Source organism: Dermacentor albipictus, chromosome 8, assembly GCF_038994185.2.
Source record: "Dermacentor albipictus isolate Rhodes 1998 colony chromosome 8, USDA_Dalb.pri_finalv2, whole genome shotgun sequence".
NCBI classification, from domain to species: Eukaryota; Metazoa; Arthropoda; class Arachnida; order Ixodida; family Ixodidae; genus Dermacentor; species Dermacentor albipictus.
This window is the reverse complement of record NC_091828.1, coordinates 116997635-117018949: the sequence shown is the minus strand read 5'-3', so window position 1 is coordinate 117018949 and position 21315 is coordinate 116997635. Positions and strand designations below refer to the sequence as shown.

The 21315-nt window shown below is 45.6% G+C and overlaps 2 protein-coding genes across 3 annotated transcripts; one reads left to right on the top strand and one right to left on the bottom strand.

The window, feature by feature from the left end:
• Positions 1 to 670: 670 nt before the first annotated feature.
• Positions 671 to 9098, bottom strand: LOC135910301 (mucin-22-like). Its single transcript, XM_065442349.1, has 5 exons — positions 8965 to 9098; positions 6656 to 6697; positions 6550 to 6565; positions 4143 to 4243; positions 671 to 1548 (listed from the first exon to the last, which is right to left on the bottom strand). Exons 1-5 carry the CDS (start codon positions 8966 to 8968, stop codon positions 860 to 862), a joined length of 852 nt encoding a protein of 283 aa, XP_065298421.1. The 5' UTR covers positions 8969 to 9098; the 3' UTR covers positions 671 to 859.
• Positions 9099 to 11573: 2475 nt separating this feature from the next.
• On the top strand, positions 11574 to 19610 carry LOC139049062 (uncharacterized). 2 transcript variants are annotated; one of them, XM_070524250.1, is made up of 7 exons: positions 11574 to 11761; positions 12900 to 12976; positions 14575 to 14601; positions 16692 to 16721; positions 16807 to 16822; positions 17911 to 17999; positions 19285 to 19610. In XM_070524250.1, the coding sequence occupies exons 2-7, from the start codon at positions 12949 to 12951 to the stop codon at positions 19470 to 19472; spliced, it is 378 nt and encodes a 125-aa protein (XP_070380351.1). In that variant the 5' UTR covers positions 11574 to 11761; positions 12900 to 12948; the 3' UTR covers positions 19473 to 19610. The 2 variants fall into 2 exon arrangements, with proteins under 2 accessions (XP_070380351.1, XP_070380352.1); XM_070524251.1 differs by lacking the exon at positions 12900 to 12976.
• Positions 19611 to 21315: the final 1705 nt, after the last annotated feature.

The window sequence follows — 21315 nt, the reverse complement described above, 5'->3', positions numbered from 1 at the left end:
GCGCCGAATGCCGTGAAAGCACGATACGGCGTGGGGGTGCCAACGCAGTGAACGGGCCTTCGAGAGGTCAGAATTACAATCGCGATTCTTCCTGGGTGCCTTTCTTTTCGTTAGCGTTGCGGCATTTGCAGGTCACGAACCGCTTATACGCTTCAGTGAGCGTGACATAACGTAGTCGACAGGAAATTTGCGCGAGCGCGGTGTGTTACCGAAGGGAATGCCCACCTCGGCCCACAGCGTGATGACGACGTTTCGCAAAATTAACAAAATTACCTTTCGAAAGCTTGCGTTCACAAATGCTACACTCCGATGGGATTCGAAGCAGCCTCCTTTGAGTTTAGTGAGTGATGATCGTCTTTGCTCGTGGACGGAGCCTAACCGCCTCTGCAGGCATTTTCACTAAAGTTGTTCTCTCTCTCTCTCTCTCTCCGAGGGTCGGAAGTATAGCGTGCATTACCAGTGCTCACGACGCCGCATAAGGTTGCGTTTATATTTGCGGACAACTTTCCGTGACAATGAAGGCAAAAGTACGAAGGCAATGCGCGCGCAAGTAACAGCGCTCCTGGATATAGTTCCACAGTGTAATTGCCGTTAGTTTAAGCTGGGCAACATAAAACCTAAATGTGTTATTAACTGCAGAGTGTATATTTAGAAAAAATAAAGAAATAGATGAAACACATTACGTAATTTTAATAGCGACTCCTTTCGCTTTTATTTTCCACGTTTGGGCAAATTCGAGACCACCGCACGTGGGAGCCACGCCCATCTCAGCATCTTCTCCAAGAAACCGAAAGCGCTGTCCAAACTCCGACGGACTACTTGGCGGAGTGACACAAGTGCAGGAGAACGGCCTTTGCAGTCACTGCCCCGGAATGTTGCCCTCTAGTGCAGTCAAATGTTTAGCGTAGAGAACGTGAGAACGATTACTTTTGGAGGGAATCTTCGAGGCAGTTGTCGAAGGCTTTTCGACGACGGTAGTCATCTTGTGACTCATGAACTTCGCTTTCTCATCAGAGGATGCGACTTTCCCAGTCATTTTCATGGCATGCGGCGGGGTTCCCGTTGCAGTCCCCTTTTCCTCTTTCGAAGCAGTTGCACTCATGGCTTCCTCTTCTGAAACCGATGCAGTACCCGTTTTCTTTTTGAAAACCATTGCAGTCACAGTTTCCTCTTTCGAAGCCATTGCACTCATGGTTTCTTCTTCCGAAACCGATGCAGTACCCCTTTCCTCTTCCGAGACCGTTGTAGTCATACTTTCCTCTTTCGAAACCATTGCACTCATGGTTTCCTCTTCCGAAACCGATGCAATACCCATTCTCTTTTTGAAAACCGTTGCAGTCATGGTTTCCTCTTCCGTAGTTGTTGCAATCCACGTTTCGTCTTCCGAAACCGTTACAGTCACGGCTTTTTCTTCCGGAACCGATGCAGTGTCAGTTTCTGTTTCCGGCATTGGCGCTTTCGATGTTTTCCGCGGATCCTTTGTTGCGTGAAACTTTATGTGCCTAGGGGGCGCCTCTTCTTTCTCAGCCGCACCTCTCTCCTGACCACCTGAAGTGAAAAAAAAAGACAAGCGATTTCGATTAGAGTATACCTTTTTTTGCGCTTTTTGTGGTCGCGTAGCACTTAAGGAAGGGTCACGTGGAGCGCTTTTTACGGCGGCAAGTCTGCGATTTTCGCCCGATAGCGCGCATTCGACGCCCAGCGTCGAGAAAAACGCCCGCTGCCGCGGCCGATCAGGACCCGCCAGATATTTGTCGCGCGTCGTCGGACGCTGCCGGAAGCGGGCCAGCAAGGGCAGCCAATCATGGCTCGTCGGCCGAGACCTCCGTCACTTCCGTCTCCATCGCTAGCACGTGCTTTCCACGCGGGCTTGGCACTTTGTGTTGGCGACATGGCCATGACTTCGAAGGCAGCTCGCGTGGTCATGCATCTAGACAACCTATGGCGGCAAGGCATAGTGTGGAAATGTGTGGAGTTAGCATCCTACCTTCCACCATCTAAAAGCCCTCCGCGACCCTCAGTCTATAAGCCTGTCAGCAGACTCACAGAGCTGAGCCGCTTCCGCACAGGCTCGCATTCCGCGCCCGCAAGGTCTTCCTGTGCCCGCAGTTTCACCGGTGTAAACATTTCACAGAGACGACCTATATAGCTTAACGATAGCTTATAATTTAACGATAAGCTTATCTGCGCGGTGCAGAAGCGTCCCGTATTGTGGGATAGTGGAAGGGCCGATTACAAAGATTATAAAGATTACAAAGACGGAGACACGTCTGTACGTCAATATTTACGGATTACGCACAGCGTGGCCATACCGCTTATTTCAAACGCAATCTCTCCGCTAAACAGGCACAAAATATACTGATACATTGTTAAAGGCAGCTGAAGGAGCTTTAGACAAAGGCTTACGGTTTTTCTTTTGCGGTTCGTTGTTGTAAAGAAAGAGCAAAGGTCTATAAACTTTATTTGTGCATTCCATGTTGACTAAAGCAGTTTCGCCTTGTCTGTCCACACTGAGGCGACATCCACCGCTTTTTCGCTCCCTGTATCCCCAGCCAGCGGAAGTTTGGCGTCACGCCGCCGGGGCGTTTTCTGCTGGGCCAGATTCATCGAGAAAAACGCTCCATGTATCCCGGCCTTCATAGCCATTATAGTAATTTATCTTTATTTGCGCTTACTGCGGCCACCGAACTCCGCTGCCATTATGGAACCGCACATAAAAACCGAGCCAGTACATTACCTTCACGGTGGATTGTGTGTCTTCAACAGGCGTTATTAAAATTAAATTATGGGGTTTAACGTGCCAAAACCACTTTCTGATTATGAGGCACGTCGTAGTGGAGGACTCCGGAAATTTCGGCCCCCTGAGGGTTCTTTAACGGGCACCCAAACCTAAGTACACGGTTGTTTTCGCATTTCGCCCCCATCGAAACCCCGCCACGGTGGCCGCATAGCTTTAACCTCTGCCAGGAACGTGTCCAGCACAGCCGCACAACCGATCGCGGTGTACCGCAGTGACCACAGAGGTATGACCACTGCGGTAACGAATGAGACAAAGGCGATAAAATTTACGAAGTTACGTCTGTGTGTCCTTATTCAATCAATAAGGCAATAACCACGTAAATCAATACAGTTGTCAATATAGTCACCCCAATACAGCTTCGGTGGTTATCCTTTTTGACATAGTGTAAGGGCAACAAATTTTTTCTTCCCTTTTATGCGAAGCATATTACGAGGGCTCAACCCAGCTCCTCAGGCGCGGCGGTGACCATGAAATCACGTGACACCGTGACGTCACGACAGAGGAGAAGTGGCTTTGGCTCAACTCTTGCAAGACGGGCTGGGTGGGAATCGAACCAGGGTCTCCGGAGTGTGGGACGGAGACGCTACCACTGAGCCACGAGTACAACGCTTCAAAGCGGTACAAAAGCGCCTCTAATGAATGCGGTGTTGCCTTAGAAACGCGCTGTTTCTAAGGCGTGCGTCTCTTGCTCAGGCGCACATTTCGTTGCCGCGCCGAACGCTGCTTTGCTCGACGCTCACCGCGTCCAATGCGGGGCGCGTAGTCGCTGCCCTGTAGCCCATTGTCTTACACCCCTTGGCGGGTCGACGGGAACGCTGTCGCGTTCCACTCTTGAAGGCGAAGAAGTAATGCATGAGTTGTTTCTTCGTCTAGCCGAACCAAATATAGCCAAGCAACAGCAGTTCACCAGGCTAAACAGTGGTTCAACAACTAAAATAAAGGCTAGTATGCTTCGCATCCTGGGCTTAACCTTACCTAAGCCACAGCCATTTTTTTTTTAACAGCACGCTGCTTATATCGGCTGTGCAGCCACGTTTCTATTCTCACTTGTACATCACGTGGTTTCAAGGCCCAACCAAGCTCAGCATAACGCCAGCGGCGTTCCGTCGTGCAACTTGCCACCACCGGCATCGCTCTATAGCGACAAGATCCCCCCCCCCCAAAAAAAAAAAAATTTACTTGCTTTGTACGTGTACATCCCGCCATCGTTTACTGCAGCTTACTCGCACTGCATTTTGACTCCAGTGTGGCGGCGAGCTGTCACCAACGAATACTTCAAGCCTCGAAGCAAACAAAAGAACAGCGACTGCATTGTAATCGCGTGCAGTTGTGAATATCTTACTCGTTTGTAGGAGGCCCAGGCCAAGCACTATGCCGGCGAGCAGGAGCATGGCAATCACGGCGCAGCCTCCGTAGAACAACCACCTCCTCTGGCTCGGCTTTCTGTAACAGATTTAAGTGAGCTTCCCTTGGCTGGCACAGAACGCAGGTACCACTTGGTGTATGTGCACATACAAACAGAGTGACTACCGGCGACTCCTCTTGTCGGAGCAACCGACTGACTCATTTTTTATGCGAAGCATACTAGCCGCACAACCACGCTCTTCCTTGCTGCGCCGCGCGCGGCCGCGTAGCTACCATATGACGTCATAACAGCTGCAAAAGCGGAGGCTCAACTCGTGCGCTCGCTTGCGGTCGCGTAGCTACATAGCCGGGTCTCAGCTCGTGCGCTCGCCTGCATGAGTTGTTTCTTCGTCTAGCCGAACCAAATATACCCAAGCAACAGCAGTTCACCAGGCTAAACAGTGGTTCAACAACTAAAATAAAGGCTAGTATGCTTCGCATCCTGGGCTTAACCTTAGCTAAGCCACAGCCATTTTTTTTTTCAGAGAGTCCCAGTACGAACACCCCTTATTGCACCCCATCCACAACGTCTTCTTACAGACACACTTCGGAGTACGTTGACCTCTGCATGGGCCGCAGAGGTAAAGCAGTTATACAGAGACCAGGGCATGTTTTCTTTTCCCGACAAAAGTAGTAAAACTACCGACCGTACTTACTGCTGTTAACTATACTGCTATAACTAGTTATTCCTGCTACCGCTGCCACCAGCAACTACTACTACAACTACCACTTCTGTATACTGCTTCTACAATTATTGGTGTTGCTGCTACTACACTAGAGCTACTTCTACAACTTCTGCCAGCTAAGACTCCCCTTTTTTTCCACTGCTGGTGCTGCGGCTGATACAACTACCCCTACCATTTTCGCTAACTACTACTACTACTACTACTACTACTACTACTACTACTACTACTACTATTATTGCGACTACAGGCCCTTGTTCCTGCTGCTAACTGCTGCTACTTCTTCCGCCACTGACGCTGCTGCTGCTACTACAACTACGTTTACCACTTGTGTTTGCCTACACTGTCCTATTCGCTTTATTTCCTCACTTCTTTCCTACCGCATTTACCCTTCCCCAGTACAGAGTAGCAAACCGGGGGCATTCTCTAGTTAACCTCGCTGTCTTTCCTCTGCTAACTAGCATTATTACTACTATTTGCAACTACTGCTGCTGCCACTACTACCACAGCTACTACGATTAGTACTACGTCTATTACGGCTGCAGAATGAATGAATAGAATTTATTGATAGGAAAGACAGAGAGGTCGACCTGAGCCAGTGCGCTCTAGTCTGCTACTCTGTACTGGGGAAGAGGGAAGGGGAGTGAAAGTATTGGGATGGATGATGATGATAAGAGAAGTGGTGAGTGCTTATGTATACATGAGAGACAGTTGCCTCGCTAGAGCCGCTCGTCGAGCTTGGTGTCCTGCAGGAACTTCAACAATACTTTTGTTGCACGCACTGAAATTGCACTGTCGAGCCATGGGCCGAGGATAGCTTCCTCCGACAGTAGTTGTCTGCCAACGCTGGCTAGGAAACTGTCTAACGGCTGCTGCTACTAGTATGCACCTTGTGGGAGGTCGTGTATAGACGAGCTTGCGCGCCGAACAGGCGCACAAACGTCGCTGCCAGCGGGGACCAGCTATGACCAGCTAGCCAAGGTTAGGATGCCGTAACTTCTCCATGAGTTTCAACTGCTACTGCTGCTGCTAATATTACCAACAGTACTGCGCTAACTGCCGGAATTCGAGTTCAAACTCGGGTAAAATCCGTCAAATATTTACATATCAGCATTTGACGCAAAACTATCCTTTGATATGTTCCCGATTTCCTACATTTTTTTTCCTTTTTAATATGAAAGCGCTCGCTTTGCTCAAGTGAGAACTGACCTCGAACAGTCGCCAGCTCGTTCATTTAGGCGGAACAAATTTAACTCGGGTAGCTATTCAACTGCTGCCTATTGAAGCAGCTTCTGCATTCAATTTTCGATAAAGACAGTGAATGTAACAATACTCCTGGCTTTGCTCTTTATATTTTACAGCCTCGAGTATAATGCATTTGACGCCAAACAGATTCACGCAACATGTAATGTTCGAACGAAAACAGACGTACAAGGTAAACGGGTCGACTTGGCGCTTTAAAGATACTTGAGTTTATTCATAAACGTATACAGTGCGCATAAAGGTGAAGTTGAAGATAATAACCATCTCTCCTTCCAGCTCTATTTCCGAAATGAACTTCTGATATTTATTTTATTTTCTCTATGTACTTGTATTATGCAATCCGGAAATAATGCGAAGTTTTCGGACGCATTCTAATTACAGACATATTTGTGTACTCACAATCTCGCTTGACTCCCTGAAAAAGATTATCGGAATAAAGAAAATTATTTCTTCAATGATCAGCGAGAATTAAAGGAACAGCCCAATGGCAGTCGGCAATGCTTACTCTCGGAGTCAGACAAGCGTGAATCTGTTTTCTTGGTCTCTCCTGTGGAGGTAAGCAGATAGGGTAAGATTGAATTCTGTGCCTAACAATTTAAAATCCTTAAAGGCAACTTTATCCAGAAACTATGCTATGGTGCCCCTCTTCATGTACACGGGCAATGAAGGAAAAGGCTCGTATCAGGCGACCGTGCAAACAAATGCAATGCTCTTATCCAACTATCTTACATAAAAACTAGGAAATTCTTATTTTTGTTTACCTTCTGTACTTTACAATCTGCTTTCCTATGTTTTTCAGCTCTGGTTTGCGTCAAGTTCATGGCAATAAATAACACTAACGACAAACAAGGATGTCAACGTTATTCCCCCGGTGGTTTGCATCGTAATCTAAAGCGTTAGCTTTAGTGATAGTTGCTGATGTCGAAATTCGTAGGACTCTTAGGGATGGAATGCGCCAGCCGCATAATCAATAAAGAAAGAAAAAAAAATGGCGCGCACAAGAATTTATGAAAGACAAAGTTGAAAGTGGTACCGTTAGAACCTACGCACAGACAGTAAGCTTGAGACAAAGTAACTGTCGGATTTGGCTAAATAATTATAAGGCTGTTAACGTCTCCAACTAAAAAAATCTTGTGCATAACATACGCGTAACTAGGGGCTAAGCAGCCTACTCGAAACACTGGCGCCTTTTCCTATATTATCAATATTTGCAGTGAACCTGTAGCACGCCGTCACCCGCCGTTTAAGCCGGGGGTGGGAGCCGTTGAGTTGGCCCCGAAGCTGCTGGTTTAGTGAAATCCACTTTTTTTTTCTCGGAGCCGCGTTACCCGTGTAAATTAACGAATAGATTCTCCATTCCCAGGAAGGAGAAAGCTCTCGGTCGCTGTTGGGGATCAGGTGGAAAAGAAATCTGGGTTAGCGGATCGTTCACTGAGGTACACCTTCATCTGTCTTTGTTGTTTCCGGCTTATGCAAACTCCTGTACTTTTCCTAGGTGCACACGTTCGGTTCGATCGCTCTCGCGTGAGGTCATCCTACCGGAAGTGGCAGCCAGGTATGCGACCTATATAGAGAGCTAACACGTGGTCACACTTGACGAAGATTGAAGCGGACGACCGGCGAAGAAACTGGCACGTACACTCCAGAGTGTGAAAGGCACGCGTTATGGTTGTACGGTGGACAGGTGTGCCACTGCGACAGAACGAGCGTGGAATATGCCTAAATGTTTTAACGCATGCGTCGTACTTCTCCGTGCATATACACCTCTGGTCGCCATTCTTCCTTAGATAAAGCATCGCGCATCACCTTCGTGTACGTCATATTGTTGCATCGACTTCTCGCACACATGCTCGGTTTGGGTGCTCGCATGTGGCCGTAGCTTTGTTAAAAGTTGCAGTGCGTAAAAATGCATGAGGTTGCACGGAATTAAACGTTGCATCAGGTGAAAACAAAGACAACTGTGCGCATCACACTTACCTTTATAGCTGTTAATTAGCCCCTTCGACAGAGCTATGCGCGTATATCATAATGGTGGCTCGGTGGCCAAAGTTCGGTTAAGGAAACGCAAAAAAGCGCGACAGGGGGGATCCGCAAAATTATTTCGACTTGCTTGATTTCTAGGTTTTAATCTGTTCTATAATTTTCAATAACAACTACACTCCAATCCTAACTTCTTTGTATTTAACAAACCGTTCAGTTGTTCTTTCAGATTTAAATGCACTCTTGTTCCTTATACCATGCTCCCACATTCTTGGCCAATGCCCCAGCCCGGGTATGTGCGACGTCCACATCAAGATGATAGGCCGTGGTTGCGCAGTGGTCATGGTGCGCTGCTGAGCAGAATGCTATCCAAGCCGAACAACAAGAACAACAACAAAAAATTTTAAATACACGGTGCAAAATACAATTAATAATTAAGATTAAATTATGGGGTTTAACGTGCCAAAACGACTTTCTGATTATGAGGCACGCCGTAGTGGGGGACTCCGGAAACTTCGACCACCTGGGGTTCTTTAACGTGCACCTAAATCTAAGCACACGGGTGCTTTCGCATTTCGCCCCCGTCGAAATGCGGCCGCCGTGACCGGGATTTGACCCCGCGACCTCGTGCTCAGCAGCCCAACACCATAGCCGAAAATACAAATTACAAGACCTACGGTGCCTGGCCTTCAGAGGTCTGACGACCGAACAACGCACGTTTTAGAATCGTGTCCTGCACCGCATTTGAAAATAAAATACACTTTGTCGTTGAACAGCTTGGCTAACCTTAGACCTGACGCCCAATAATATGTGGCCGTGAAAGCACAGGCTCACCCATGTCGAGAAGTTGTGTTGTCGACCCAGTAGCGAGCCAACAACAGTTGCCAGTGACAAAACTGCTCGCCTAGGCCGTGCACGGTTGACCAGGATGAACGTGACGCGGTAATCTTGTCTTGTCTTGTGTCCCAGACAGTGGCGCATACCCACTATGGGGGATTGGCCAAGAAGCAGGCGGTTTTTCGTATGCTTAGAAGAAAAGCCAAACTAGATTTAAATTGCGGAGCGTGAGACTAGAACTGTAATTTAGACGTATGATGAGAATATTGTGAAGAATTTCGATAAAATAAGTTAACGTAAATAAAAGAAATGATAGAAAATACTGATAATTTTAGAAAGTCAGCAAGGTACTCTTTTTGTATCTCTAATAAAATTGTGATGATGATGATGACGACGACGATGACCTCAAATTATGGCACATACCCATTACGAGCCAATTGGCCAAGAAACGCGGGAATTGGACAAAAAACAGCAGAACTAAAGGGCATCTCCGGCGATTTTGCGATTTCCACTGATCTTAATAAAATCTTGAATATATGTTCTCTTTTGCACTCTGATTATCTGTGCCAAACTATACGACTGCGGGTCATTTAGTTTTCCTGAAAATGAATCTTAAATATTGGTTGCGTTCCCGACTGATGACTTTCTACTGGCCAGCCTGTGTTTGTGACGTCAGAGACTACACCGCCTCCCAAGGAGCCCTCCAAGAGTTTCTTACAGTACGATATGTAAGAAATCTTGCAGGGAAGTGCACCAGGTTGCCCAAAGCTTCACTTTCATGGAGCACTAAATGAAGGTTTAAGTGATAGAGCATAATCGTACAAAATTCACCAAAAGTGATTTGATGACATAGCTTTCGTAAGCGAGAAAATTAGACGATCGTAATACCCAAGTCACGCGAGGTATAAGACCTCTATCGGGCTCAACGCTATCGAAAGTGCACCACGTGATCGAGGTAATTTCTTTTAAATAGAAAAAGACGACTCCGTACTGCGAAATACGGTACCTGCTCCCACAACGTAGCACATTTCGCTCACAAAGCTGTATACAACCGCTCGTTGAATATAGTTCGGTACGACCAACTCGAACACGGAAGAAGTGCACGGATGGTGCACGCAAGGTAACGTTTAACATCGACTCACCACTCTCGTCTTGAACTAAACGTCGAAGAAATTAAACATTCGCCTTCAACATCACCGCTTATTAGCGTCAATCAAAGGAAACAGCACAGAAAGCTTCGCTTACACCGATTTCCACAGTGCGTGGGATCCGCATAATTTTTTTTTACCCATTTACGATGCCGTAATCTCGTAAAGTGGGGAACCTACGGCTAAAACTTATTTGGCCGGTCGCTTCAACCATTCTTTTCTTTCCAGGTCTGCGCGACGAAGGAGGAGTATATCGACATTCCATTCGGCAGCGCCGTCTACGACGTCGACTACGACGTGGCTGGCAACGGTTGCGCTCCGCAGCGTATCCGGGCCGGCGACTTCAAGCGCGTTGAAACGCTCAAGGCGTTGCGAGATTTCGTGCGCGATGAGTTCGCCAACGCTCGGCGCTTAGACGACTGCTTGCGAGTGCCAGTATAGCGTAGGCTTCTCGCGCGTTACGATACAGTCTCAGTGCAGCCAGAGCTGCTCAGAACTATTGCTGATCTCACAACACGGCAAATAAAAAAAAAAAACATAATTAAATGATCTGGAATTGGGACGAGTAAGCGTGTGATTTTTAGTGTTAAACAGTGGCTATATCAATGTAACGCCAATGTGAGTTTGAATTTGGCCTCTTCGTAGCTGAACTGCACCTTTTAATGTAGGAGAAACAAGCCGTGTTTGGGAGAATGGCTGAGCGCGACAAACGTGACTTGATGACGATGGCGATGATGATAGTAAATCAAGCAGTCATGAATACGCCATAAAATGGGACTTTCTTTTTAAATCCATAATCCCTTCCTTTCATATTTTCACTTATCCTATCCTAATAACATCCGGTTCTTGGGTTATCTACCACAATGAGGTTACGCCATTCCTAAATGAATCATCCTCCTCAGCACTATCATTCGAGAAAATTTGACTGAATGATTCTAAATGATTGCGCAGTTAGATCTACGCCCTTTATTGCTATTTCTTAGGATATTTCAATACAGGCTACGTTCTTCATTCATTTTCTTGCATCTGTCAGGTCCATCTATTCTCACAAATTTGCAAGTGCAGTTTAATTCCTAAAGTTATTAAGGCATGTGCACCTGGCCTGCTGTTCTGCTGTATTGGAGATGACGGAAATGAAGCGTGCCTGCAATATCACTTGACATTGCATTCAAATTAGTCGATCATTATTCCAAATTTAACTTACTTATTCTTTTTATTAGGCATTTTTAATGTTGAGTTCTTGTTGCGCTGCCTCTTCACTAACTACCTTGTTACACACTATTTCATTTAACATATTTTCGGTTTCTTTCACATCTTTGATTACTTTTTTCCCCTTGTGTTTCAATATCGTACTACCCCCCGGTTCGTAGCCTGTCCCCCGGAGTGTTTTTGCCCCTAAATAAGGGATCATCATCATCACAAACTTCCTACAGGTTATCGTCACGATTTTCTTCGGGTAATTCCAGTAGTGGGTAAGTGTTACAGGTTAGGAACAAGAAGACCGCGTCTCCTGGCCGATGCGGCCGATTGATCACACGTCTCGGTCAGCGACCCACCTCAACGCGACGACATTCAAGAGGGATACCGACACTGCAGCAACCGTTGGCGTCTCTCCGCTGGAGCAACAGCGCAACCTCTCAACATGGGTAAGCCTGCGCTTTTTCACGTTTGGAAACTAACCCCCGTATTCAGAAATGCGTCTTAACTTGAAGCTCATGCTTGACATTATATAACCGACGCCTGGTGCGAACGTGCCGAAGACGCTCATTGCGTTTCTTTTGGTGCTTCCACGACAGGCGTCATTTAAATCACGCCAAGCATGGGCTTCAAGTTAAGACGCATTTTTGAATACGGGGCTAAGTGTCCACGGAGCAAGTGTGGTACTGCCGCCATTCTGGCTGCCTTGGAAAGAATGTGAGAGAAGTCACGCGGTTCAACTTCGGAACGCGCACACGAACAATTATTGAGCTTTTTGTGGTGAAGTATAGCGCTGAGCTCGTAGCTCCTAGCGAATTGCGATCGCCGGAAGGCGTGCGTACATATAATGCATCCGAAGAGCGTCTTTACTATCTGGATATGTTGTCACGTGCTTGCACACTCTCCATCGTTCTCATTACTGCGCTGTACTTTTCACGCAAAGGACCAAATAAATTAAACGGAGAAATACGTGTCCCACAGGTTTGCGCGTTCCGTTTATTTCTGTCCTTCGCGTGAAAAGTACCGCGCAATTGCAAGAACGTTGTCGTACCAACTAGCTCAATTTAAAGCATCATTTATAGTTTCCATGGATACCATCTGCCGCCTTCATGCATGAGCCTCGAGGATGCTTTGTTTCTGTTATGCACACTTTTATTCGAGTTTGGAATGGCATTGCATAAAATCGTACCCTGGCTTACAATTAAATGTAGCCGAGAGTAGCCCGCAGTGCATCCACAGTATTTGTTCTCGTCGCTCTTGTCATTATCGTCCTCCTTGAACTTACTTGGGCTTCCAAAAACTGCGTCGTTGCAAATCAGCGAGACTTTAGGTGGGCCGAATGGCAATGCATGTGGTCACAGCAATGTGGTCACAGTAGCCTAATCGTTTCGTTGAGGAAAACACGCACTTATTTTTGCCGTTCCGCGACCATCGTCGTGTTTGTGCGTGCATCTGGCATGGAACAGACCGTGTCATGGATCTACGCGTAACTCAGACAAAAGCACAGTGCTAAAGTGTTTCTTGATGGTCACTTCTCGCAGTGCCTTTAGCTCAGCCGTATAGCGTAATCTCGAACTTCTTCAACAGGGCCTGACAGCGTTCTGGAGGTGAACTAAATCGGTGCGCCAAAGCAGCGATGGGCCTTAAAACCTATGGGAGAACAAGTACGTAACTGCGAAAATGTCTGCCTCTCCAATGTCTGCCGAAGCTGCCGACTATCCCTTGGTTGGAGCTTAACTACCACTTTGGCAAAGGCACCGACGAAGCCTTCATACGTTGTTTTAAGAAACTGACGTCACTGCGACTCCAAAGTTCGTTTCTTTCTTTTTCATGTTTTTTTATAAATGATTAGCTTGTGCACGCGTCCGTTCACATGATATTCTGACGACCTTCATCGCCATGTCACCATGAGGACTACGTCGTAGTAGTTTTACAGTGAACTGTAAAGATTGCACTATGAGCAAGGCACCACGCAAGACCAGAGAAGCCGTGCCCTTATCTGAACAATAAAGTCGTGCGCATGGTAAAATACCCATAACGTTAATTACCATCTCTGGGAATTTCACCACACGCTCGACGTTATTGGTCAAATGAAATTCCCGTAGAATTAGTGACTATTCCCGCAAATTATTAACAACCCAGACCAGCGTATACGTTACAGAAACGAGGTGGAATTACGATTTCAGCAAGATGGTAAAACGGGCTACAACTGGTTGGCATTCATCTTGCGAACTTTTTTGAAGGGCAACGCAAAGACAAAATAAAGAGAAATGACAGGCATGCGTTGCTCCACATGTGCGATCACTTTTTTCGCGTAATGTGTGAAGCCTGTTCCATAAATATCTCAATTGCGAACAAGCGCCTTGTCCTGTCGTTTCGCTTCAAAAAGTTCTCCAGATGAGCGATGATTTCGTCCCATCATAAGAGGACGACAGAGTGTCTCGAAATACGAAAGAAATGTTGGTTTCGAACTTGTCGTCTTCACACGGCAACAGTTCCCGTCTTCACGACAGCAATCGTGTCTTTGTGAGCAAAATACAGTATAAATTTTGTTAGACTTTACGCCAAGGACAATATAGCCTATGTTGACAAAATTTTCAAGCGCTTCCCTCATTTTATGTATGTATGTATGTATGTATGTATGTATGTATGTATGTATGTATGTATGTATGTATGTATGTATGTATGTATGTATGTATGTATGTATGTATGTATGTATGTATGTATGTATGTATGTATGTATGTATGTATGTATGTATGTATGTATGTATGTATAGTTAAGGCATTGGAGCGCAAACAAATCCACGTATAACAGGACAAGAAAGGGAAAGATTGGCATCCACCCGAATTGTAACACGAAGCTACAAAGGAAACCCATATGGGCTTCTCAGAGAGAATACCTCGCAGTTGAAGAAACATTCGTCCTGGCTCGTACCCATACAGGCTGCTCAGAAAGAAAACCTCGCAGTTGAAGAAAATTGGTCCTGGTCGGGACCAGGACGAATTTTTCACCAACTGTGAGGTTTTCGTTCTGAGAAACTTGTATGGGTTTCATTTGTAGCTTCGTGCTACAGTTCGGGTGGACGACAATCTTTCCCTTTCATGTACTTTTCCCCACCTTGTGGGCTTCCGCAGAACGGATTTGCAAAGACAGCACAAGCGTTTGTCCTGCACTGGTCTCTTTGTGTTCTTGTGCGCTCTTCAGTACCATGATTAAACACGATCAATGTAATCATTGTAACGTCTCAACTTTCTTTTGCAGACGAGGAATCAAGTTCAACTCCCCAAGGTGATTCTGATCTTTCCTTTTTTTTAAAAAAAAACGCTAAAGCACATCGTGCTCAACTGCAATGCATTTGAAATCCCAGTTGCGCCCAGTCCCTTTGAGCAATAGTGCTTGTTAGATAAAGTACTAGAATACAAAAGTCGGCCGACCGAAGCCAAGCAAAGGCTCGATAGGCAGTCGCCGCCAGCTCGAAGCATGAAAACGCAGTCAATAAGAAGCTGACAAAATTGTGGTGCTAAGCACAGTAAACGCAAAAATGTTGCTTTTCTTTCTCAGCTTACAGACCATTTGAAAAGAACAACTCTGCAGGAAAATTCAAAAAGGAGAGGAATGTAATAATCGCGAATATGACTCTAGTAAATGGAAATGTTACCGTACACTTCCGCACCTGGTATTTCTTTCCCTGTTGAAATTTCAAACCTAATTCACAAACTTTTATTCAAGGCGCAAACCACGGTCGTGCTAATATGCGCTTATTCCGATATAAAAATGTCTGACGGACATTTTTATCCGAGGTATCCGCTCATTCATGTTTATAAGGACACGACAGCGACGTTTGCATTTCGGTTCAACATTTGTTGTAAATAAAGTTCTGGGCAGCTTTCCAATAATCGCCCAATTAAAACAAAAAAAGGCATTCACAACATCTGAACTCACTCATAAAAACAACATCAAGATTCTGTAAACAGCACCGACGCGTCTGTTGCAATATATGACAGCCAATATTCGTACATGTACGACACAAAATCTGAAACACAAAGTTAATTTGTTACCAGACTTTCGCGAGGCGCTCAAAAATGGTGTATCCCTTGCGCGCAAGCTCTAGAAATTAATGTATCACTGTTGTCCATTTTAAAACAATTTTGACAGCTATGTGTTCAACAACTGCCGCATTTGTTGTTTGCATAGGTGGTTGATATCGAGCGCTACAGTTCGTGCTTCAATTTCTTTTTTCCTTCATTTATTATTTTACACAATTATTGTAAAAATGTCGAGCATCTAACAAGCTGTCAACAGTGGACTACACTCGCAACACTATGCGTATTTCAGCTTTCCGGCTTGAGAGGAAGCATCATTTCAGGGTCAACTAGGAGTTCGGTAATAAAGTGCTTTTAAAACGCAGAAATAGTGTTATGAGACAACCACTCAACTGGTCGTAAACTTGTGGGCGCTTTAAAGGCAGGGGTGAGAAAAGACTTGACAGGTGAGACGCTCACTTAGAACCGGTGTTTATTGGAAAGTTGTTAACGAAGGCAGTTGACAACTATTATGAACCACTCAACAGATTTGAATAAAGTTTGTTGCGTTTATGCGCTTACGAGACAAAATTGATTTCTATTGACCACGACACCTTTCATTTAGGGCATCGAGTTTTTATGAAAATTGTCAAACATCGGCAATATAAACAAAACTTAACCACGAAGTTTACAAATGAAGAAGTTTGCACCAAAAACAGATACCACAGTTCTGTAAACTGCATCGGTTCGAATATTTGAAGTGGAAGAATGTAATACATAAGATTACAACTCACGTGACATTGTTACAACGTTTACGAGAGTTTGCAAACTTCTACTCGCACGTTACATAATGATACTCTTCAAGGTGGCTTGCATTGCATCAACTTCGTCCGCTTTGAATGCACGAGTAGTTGGCGGTTGCGGAATTGTGACATTTGTCATCTACTGCTGAGTTACATAGTTGTGAACTTGATACTAGAGATTTTTTAATGTTTTCTAATTTTACAACATTTTCGTAAATCAATCGACGGCCTCAATTAAATATGTAGTTGCCACAGTCGGTAGGTCCTAACATTTTTTTAATGCCGTATATTTTATCGTATTTGGTGCACTGGAAGCCAGGCAAAACGGTTTCAATCCCGTGGGTTTAGATAGGGCGCACGAGGAAGGGCTTCCTCTCAAATTCAACAAATTCCATTCAGATAGCTTCGACAGCTGACGCGGGAGAACACTCATACCTTTCGCATGCATCTTAATGAAGAAATCGAAATCAATTCTTGAAGCACAAATCCATTTCAGAGTGGATGAATGTGGTAAATCTTTTCTTTTTTTATGTTTTGCACGTTATCCAAACAGGAGCCCATCGTGGACCGCCGGACGTTGACTGTAAGGCAGGGCTGACCACGACTTCATCGTAACATTAGTCGGTGCTGCATTTCTTTACCTAATCGTATTTCTTTTTTTTTTTCAGTGGATAGACCCAGGCGGTAAGGACACGTTGATACTTAGGCGTTTCGAAAATAACCTCGATGGCTGCCCTTGTTACCTATGGGCTGTCTAATAAATGCACAATCTAAAGAAAAGAGAAGTAGTATATATTGAAGCATAACAATTTGAGAGCTTAAGTGGGAAATCTAAACAAAATAGTTGACCAACACCGGGAAGCAGGCCCGTTGGTGGTGAATCGTTCACGTTTGGCTTAGGGGGACAAGGCTAGACGTCGTACATACTCATATAGAACGGTAACGGCGATTGCTCTAGAATACACTGTAGGCATGTCGACCAGTGAAGGTAACGCAACTCGCTCTTCTAAACTTAAAGCAAGACCGCGCGTTAGCGGTTTAAAGAAAACAAACTTGTGGGGAGCACGCGCCTCCATTTCCTCCCGCGTACCCGCGGCGACCCGTTCGCACGTGGCGACGGGTCGTGCCGGCGTAGACAGGGGAGAGAGCCACTACGCGACCTCCGTTTTTTCGTCGCTCCGATGACGCGCGTACTCCCCTTCTCCTACGCGGCTCACGGGAAAGGGAAACGTATGCGGCGGGCGAGGAGGACTTCCCCTCGCAACAAGGTAAAAAGGCATAAAAGCGCGCGACCGAGGGAGACTCCCTCTCTTGGGACGCCGACGCCTTGAACTGCCTGGACAGCACCTGCCGCATCCCGTGAGTGACCTCGTTTGTCTGACCCACCCAGACAACGAGGCAAGCCTTTTACTACTTTTACTGAGAGGACGTCCCTCTGCGAGTGTTTGATATTGCTAATAGCAATAAACGTTGTTACCGTTGACACCGCTGTTTGCCTTATTCGTCCGAACCCGGCGTAGCCGCGATTCCCGCGCTACGGGTTGGGAGTACCACGGAGCGACTGCGTGGGGCTAGATCCGGAGCTCGCCTTCAGCCCTAGCCGCACGCAGAGTGGAACCCCCACAAACTAAAGCAAACAAATTGTGCGACGCTACGAAACGAAGTTAAAATAAACGCTACAGATGCACACGCTATAGAGAGTTTGGGTTATGTTCTAGGAAGTGCGAGAAGCAACTCTTTGAAACACGAACACGCATTTCGAATTCGTGCAGTCGCCAGGGCTGGCACCACCTGCTGCACTACGCCGTCGTCGCTGTGGTTCTCCTGTGCTGCATAGTACTCGCCTTGGCCCTGTTAACAGGTGAGAAATATTCGGAGCGTTTTTATACTCAGAGCCGCGGAATGCCGTAGTAAACTAGGAGATGGAGACACGCCACGCGGGCAACCTTTGGAGGCCATATCTACGGGTGCAACCGTAGACCTTCGCGTTTTCTCTCGAAATACTCGGTACAACACGTGACCTTACGCTACGCAGCATCGCCGCGGTGCGTTTGGTTGGCGGTAGGGTTTAATCGATGGGCACTTGTTCGGGCGCTTTGCTAAGCGCTCGATGCACATTTTCGAGAGGTAAGCTTGCGAAAATTCAGTATTTTCTTTCAACGCAGAGATACCGATTTTTCTTTTTTTTTTAACGTATGTGACTGCGGCAGCCGCAATTTGCTGTCGCTCTCGTCTTTTCCGAAGAACGCGTGCCGAGATGGGTAAGACTGGCGGCAAACCCTAAAGCCTACGGTTACAAGATCACGGGTGGGGCCATTTATAACCATTATTTTTTTTTGCCTTCAACTGCACCGCCGTCACGCCTCAAATTAATTTAATTATGGGGTTTTACGTGCCAAAACCACTTTCTGATTATGAGGCACGCCTTAGTGGAGGACTCCGAAAATTTCTACCACCTGGGGTTCTTTAACGTGCACCTAAATCTAAGTAACGGGTGTTTTCGAATTTTGCCCCCATCGAAATGCGGCCGCCGTGGCCAGGATTCGATCCCGCGATCTCGTGCACAGTAGCCCAACGCCATAGCCACTGAGCAACCGCGGCGGGTGCGTCACGCCTCCTTGCGAGCTTTTCATCCTTCCATACATTCTCAGCGCATAAGGTCACGTGGTCCATTCTTTCCTCTTAACCAAAGCGTGCGCACGAGCGCGCATCTCTACATATAAGGTAGCGGAAGTGATCCCTAAAAGTGGTGCAGAGAAACTTGGGCAAATTGGTGTACATTCACGCTCGAACAACAGCGCTAACGCAGACTAGTACGAAGGAAACAAGCCTGGCTCGCAACACGGGAGCGCTCGTACTCGTTGTGAACCCTCCTACCTCGCGTCTTCGTCCTTGCCTCTGTTAACGCTGGTGCTTGTCTAGTGGGAAGCAGTCACGTGACTTCACTCGTAGGGCATCCGCTGGGAACGCGACAGCTGCGCTGTTGTTCTTCCTTTCCCAGCACTATATATATATATATATATATATATATATATATATATATATATATATATATATATATATATATATATATATATATATATATATATATATAACAATGGCTGATCATGGGAAACAATGGCTGATCAGGCTGATCTTTAATTCAGGTGACAAGAAAGTAGCCGTGTCTAGACCAAAGCGTCAGAGCACACCGGACGACCACCAACCCCCTGATATCCCTGGCCACGCACCGACGTCCACGGACAGCTCAGGAGCGACAAATTCCGATGCTTCGACACCGACCACTGCCGACTCGGACTCTACAAGTGTTTGGACTAATCCTCACAAGTTCTAGCGTTAATTAGTGCACGCCAGCACGCCGTTGTTAGTTGAGAAAGTATACGAGTGGGTTTCTACGCCACCCTTCATAAAAAATAAGCATAAAATGTACATATTCTCTATAAAATTGGTGTAAAGTGTGTTTCCTGTAAAATCGGTGTATATGCCTTATAAAATCAGTATAAGTGTGCAAATCGGTGTAAGTGTGTAAAGTGCCTCATTATGCACTTGTTTTCGTGATATGTTGTCTGGAAAGGAGAATTGTCGTTCACCTTACTGTACCACAAAGTTACTAAAAAAAAAAAACACCGATACGGGTCTTCAAGAAACGAAACCTTCCAGTTCAAAAAAAAAAAAATCGAAATGGGAATTAAGAGACATAACCAACGTCTCTTTCGAAGTGGTCTCTCTCACATCTGAGCTAAGCAATGAGGCTAACAGTTTACGGAACGAGGCCGAAACAATCGGCAACTCTAAGCACAGGGACATTGAACATTACAAGTAAGTTCAAATGAGTTTTTCTCCAAATGCGAAACCTTCTGAGGAACCCGCGCGGGTTTCCTGTGCAGCTTCCTGCTATAGTCGTGTGGGCGACAATTTTTCCTTTGATGAACCTTCGTTCAACTTGCGGAATTTCACAAAACTGATGTACTGTCTACGCGTATATGATGTGTATTGATGAAAGGCATGCAAGTTTAATTAACTCGTTTGACCTACTGTAACCTCCGGACTTGGTTGGTTCTGACAATGACCGCCTTGGAGTTTTGGTCCAGAGGTTTGTCTGTGACTTTCGTGCAGAAGGCAGGAAATGTTTTTATTTCTGAAAGAATGATGTGAAATTAACAAGAATCAACAAGAATGGCTAGAGTGACTGAATGGATGTGAATACATCCTTTTCAGATGAATAGAGGCAATAATTACCGTTACATTTACAAGATCACACTGCTCCACAAAGCACCACTTATTACGAACCACTGTTCCACCTCACACATATTTATTTTAATAGCAATCAATTTTTCCAATTTTTAATACTGAAAGGATGATAATGTGTAATTAACAAGAATGTATGAAGGACTGACTGACAACATTTCGGGTGTAAAACTTCCCATGGTCATGCTCCTCATTGCCTACATATGATGCTGAAGCAGTGAAATAAACAGATATGCTAACAAATACCTTGCATAAGAAGTGTTTGCAACATTGATGACTAGCATGAAGTAGCTACCCACTTGGCAGCAAGGGGCTAGACACTACTGTCCAAAACCTTACAATTACTACTGCACACACATTTCCAAGCTGGAAAACTACCAAAACACTGCTGTGAACGCAGTAACCATTTCTAATGACAACCAATATGCACACCACATTAAATATTTAGTTGATTATAGGTCACTTCATTTCCTAAAGGTGCACTGCTTCATTTGCCCATCCTGCTTCATTGTTTTTGTTTTGATTGTTGCAGGTATCCGCCACACAAGCTAAACAGATAACTATGATGGTTCTCGTAATGCCAGTGCTTACCACAACCTTTCGCATCTCTCATCATAACATGAGCCAAGCAGATACCTAGTTTGCAGAGCACACAAGCTAGTTGGCAGAAGCTGTGACAAGCTGATAAAGATAATGATAAAGCTGCTTGTATTAAGCACCCAGTTTCCAAAAGGCAATCTTTGTTTTATCGGTCTTTTGTGTTAGCCAAGTTATCTCAGCTCCACAAGTCAACATACAGATAAGAGTAAGAACAGTCGGTGGTATAAAGCCCTGCTAATGATCTGGTCCATTTCATGTGCCATACTACTCATTGCAGCTTTATAAATGGCAAGCTTTTCTGCCCGCGTAGCACAGACATCTTCAAATAT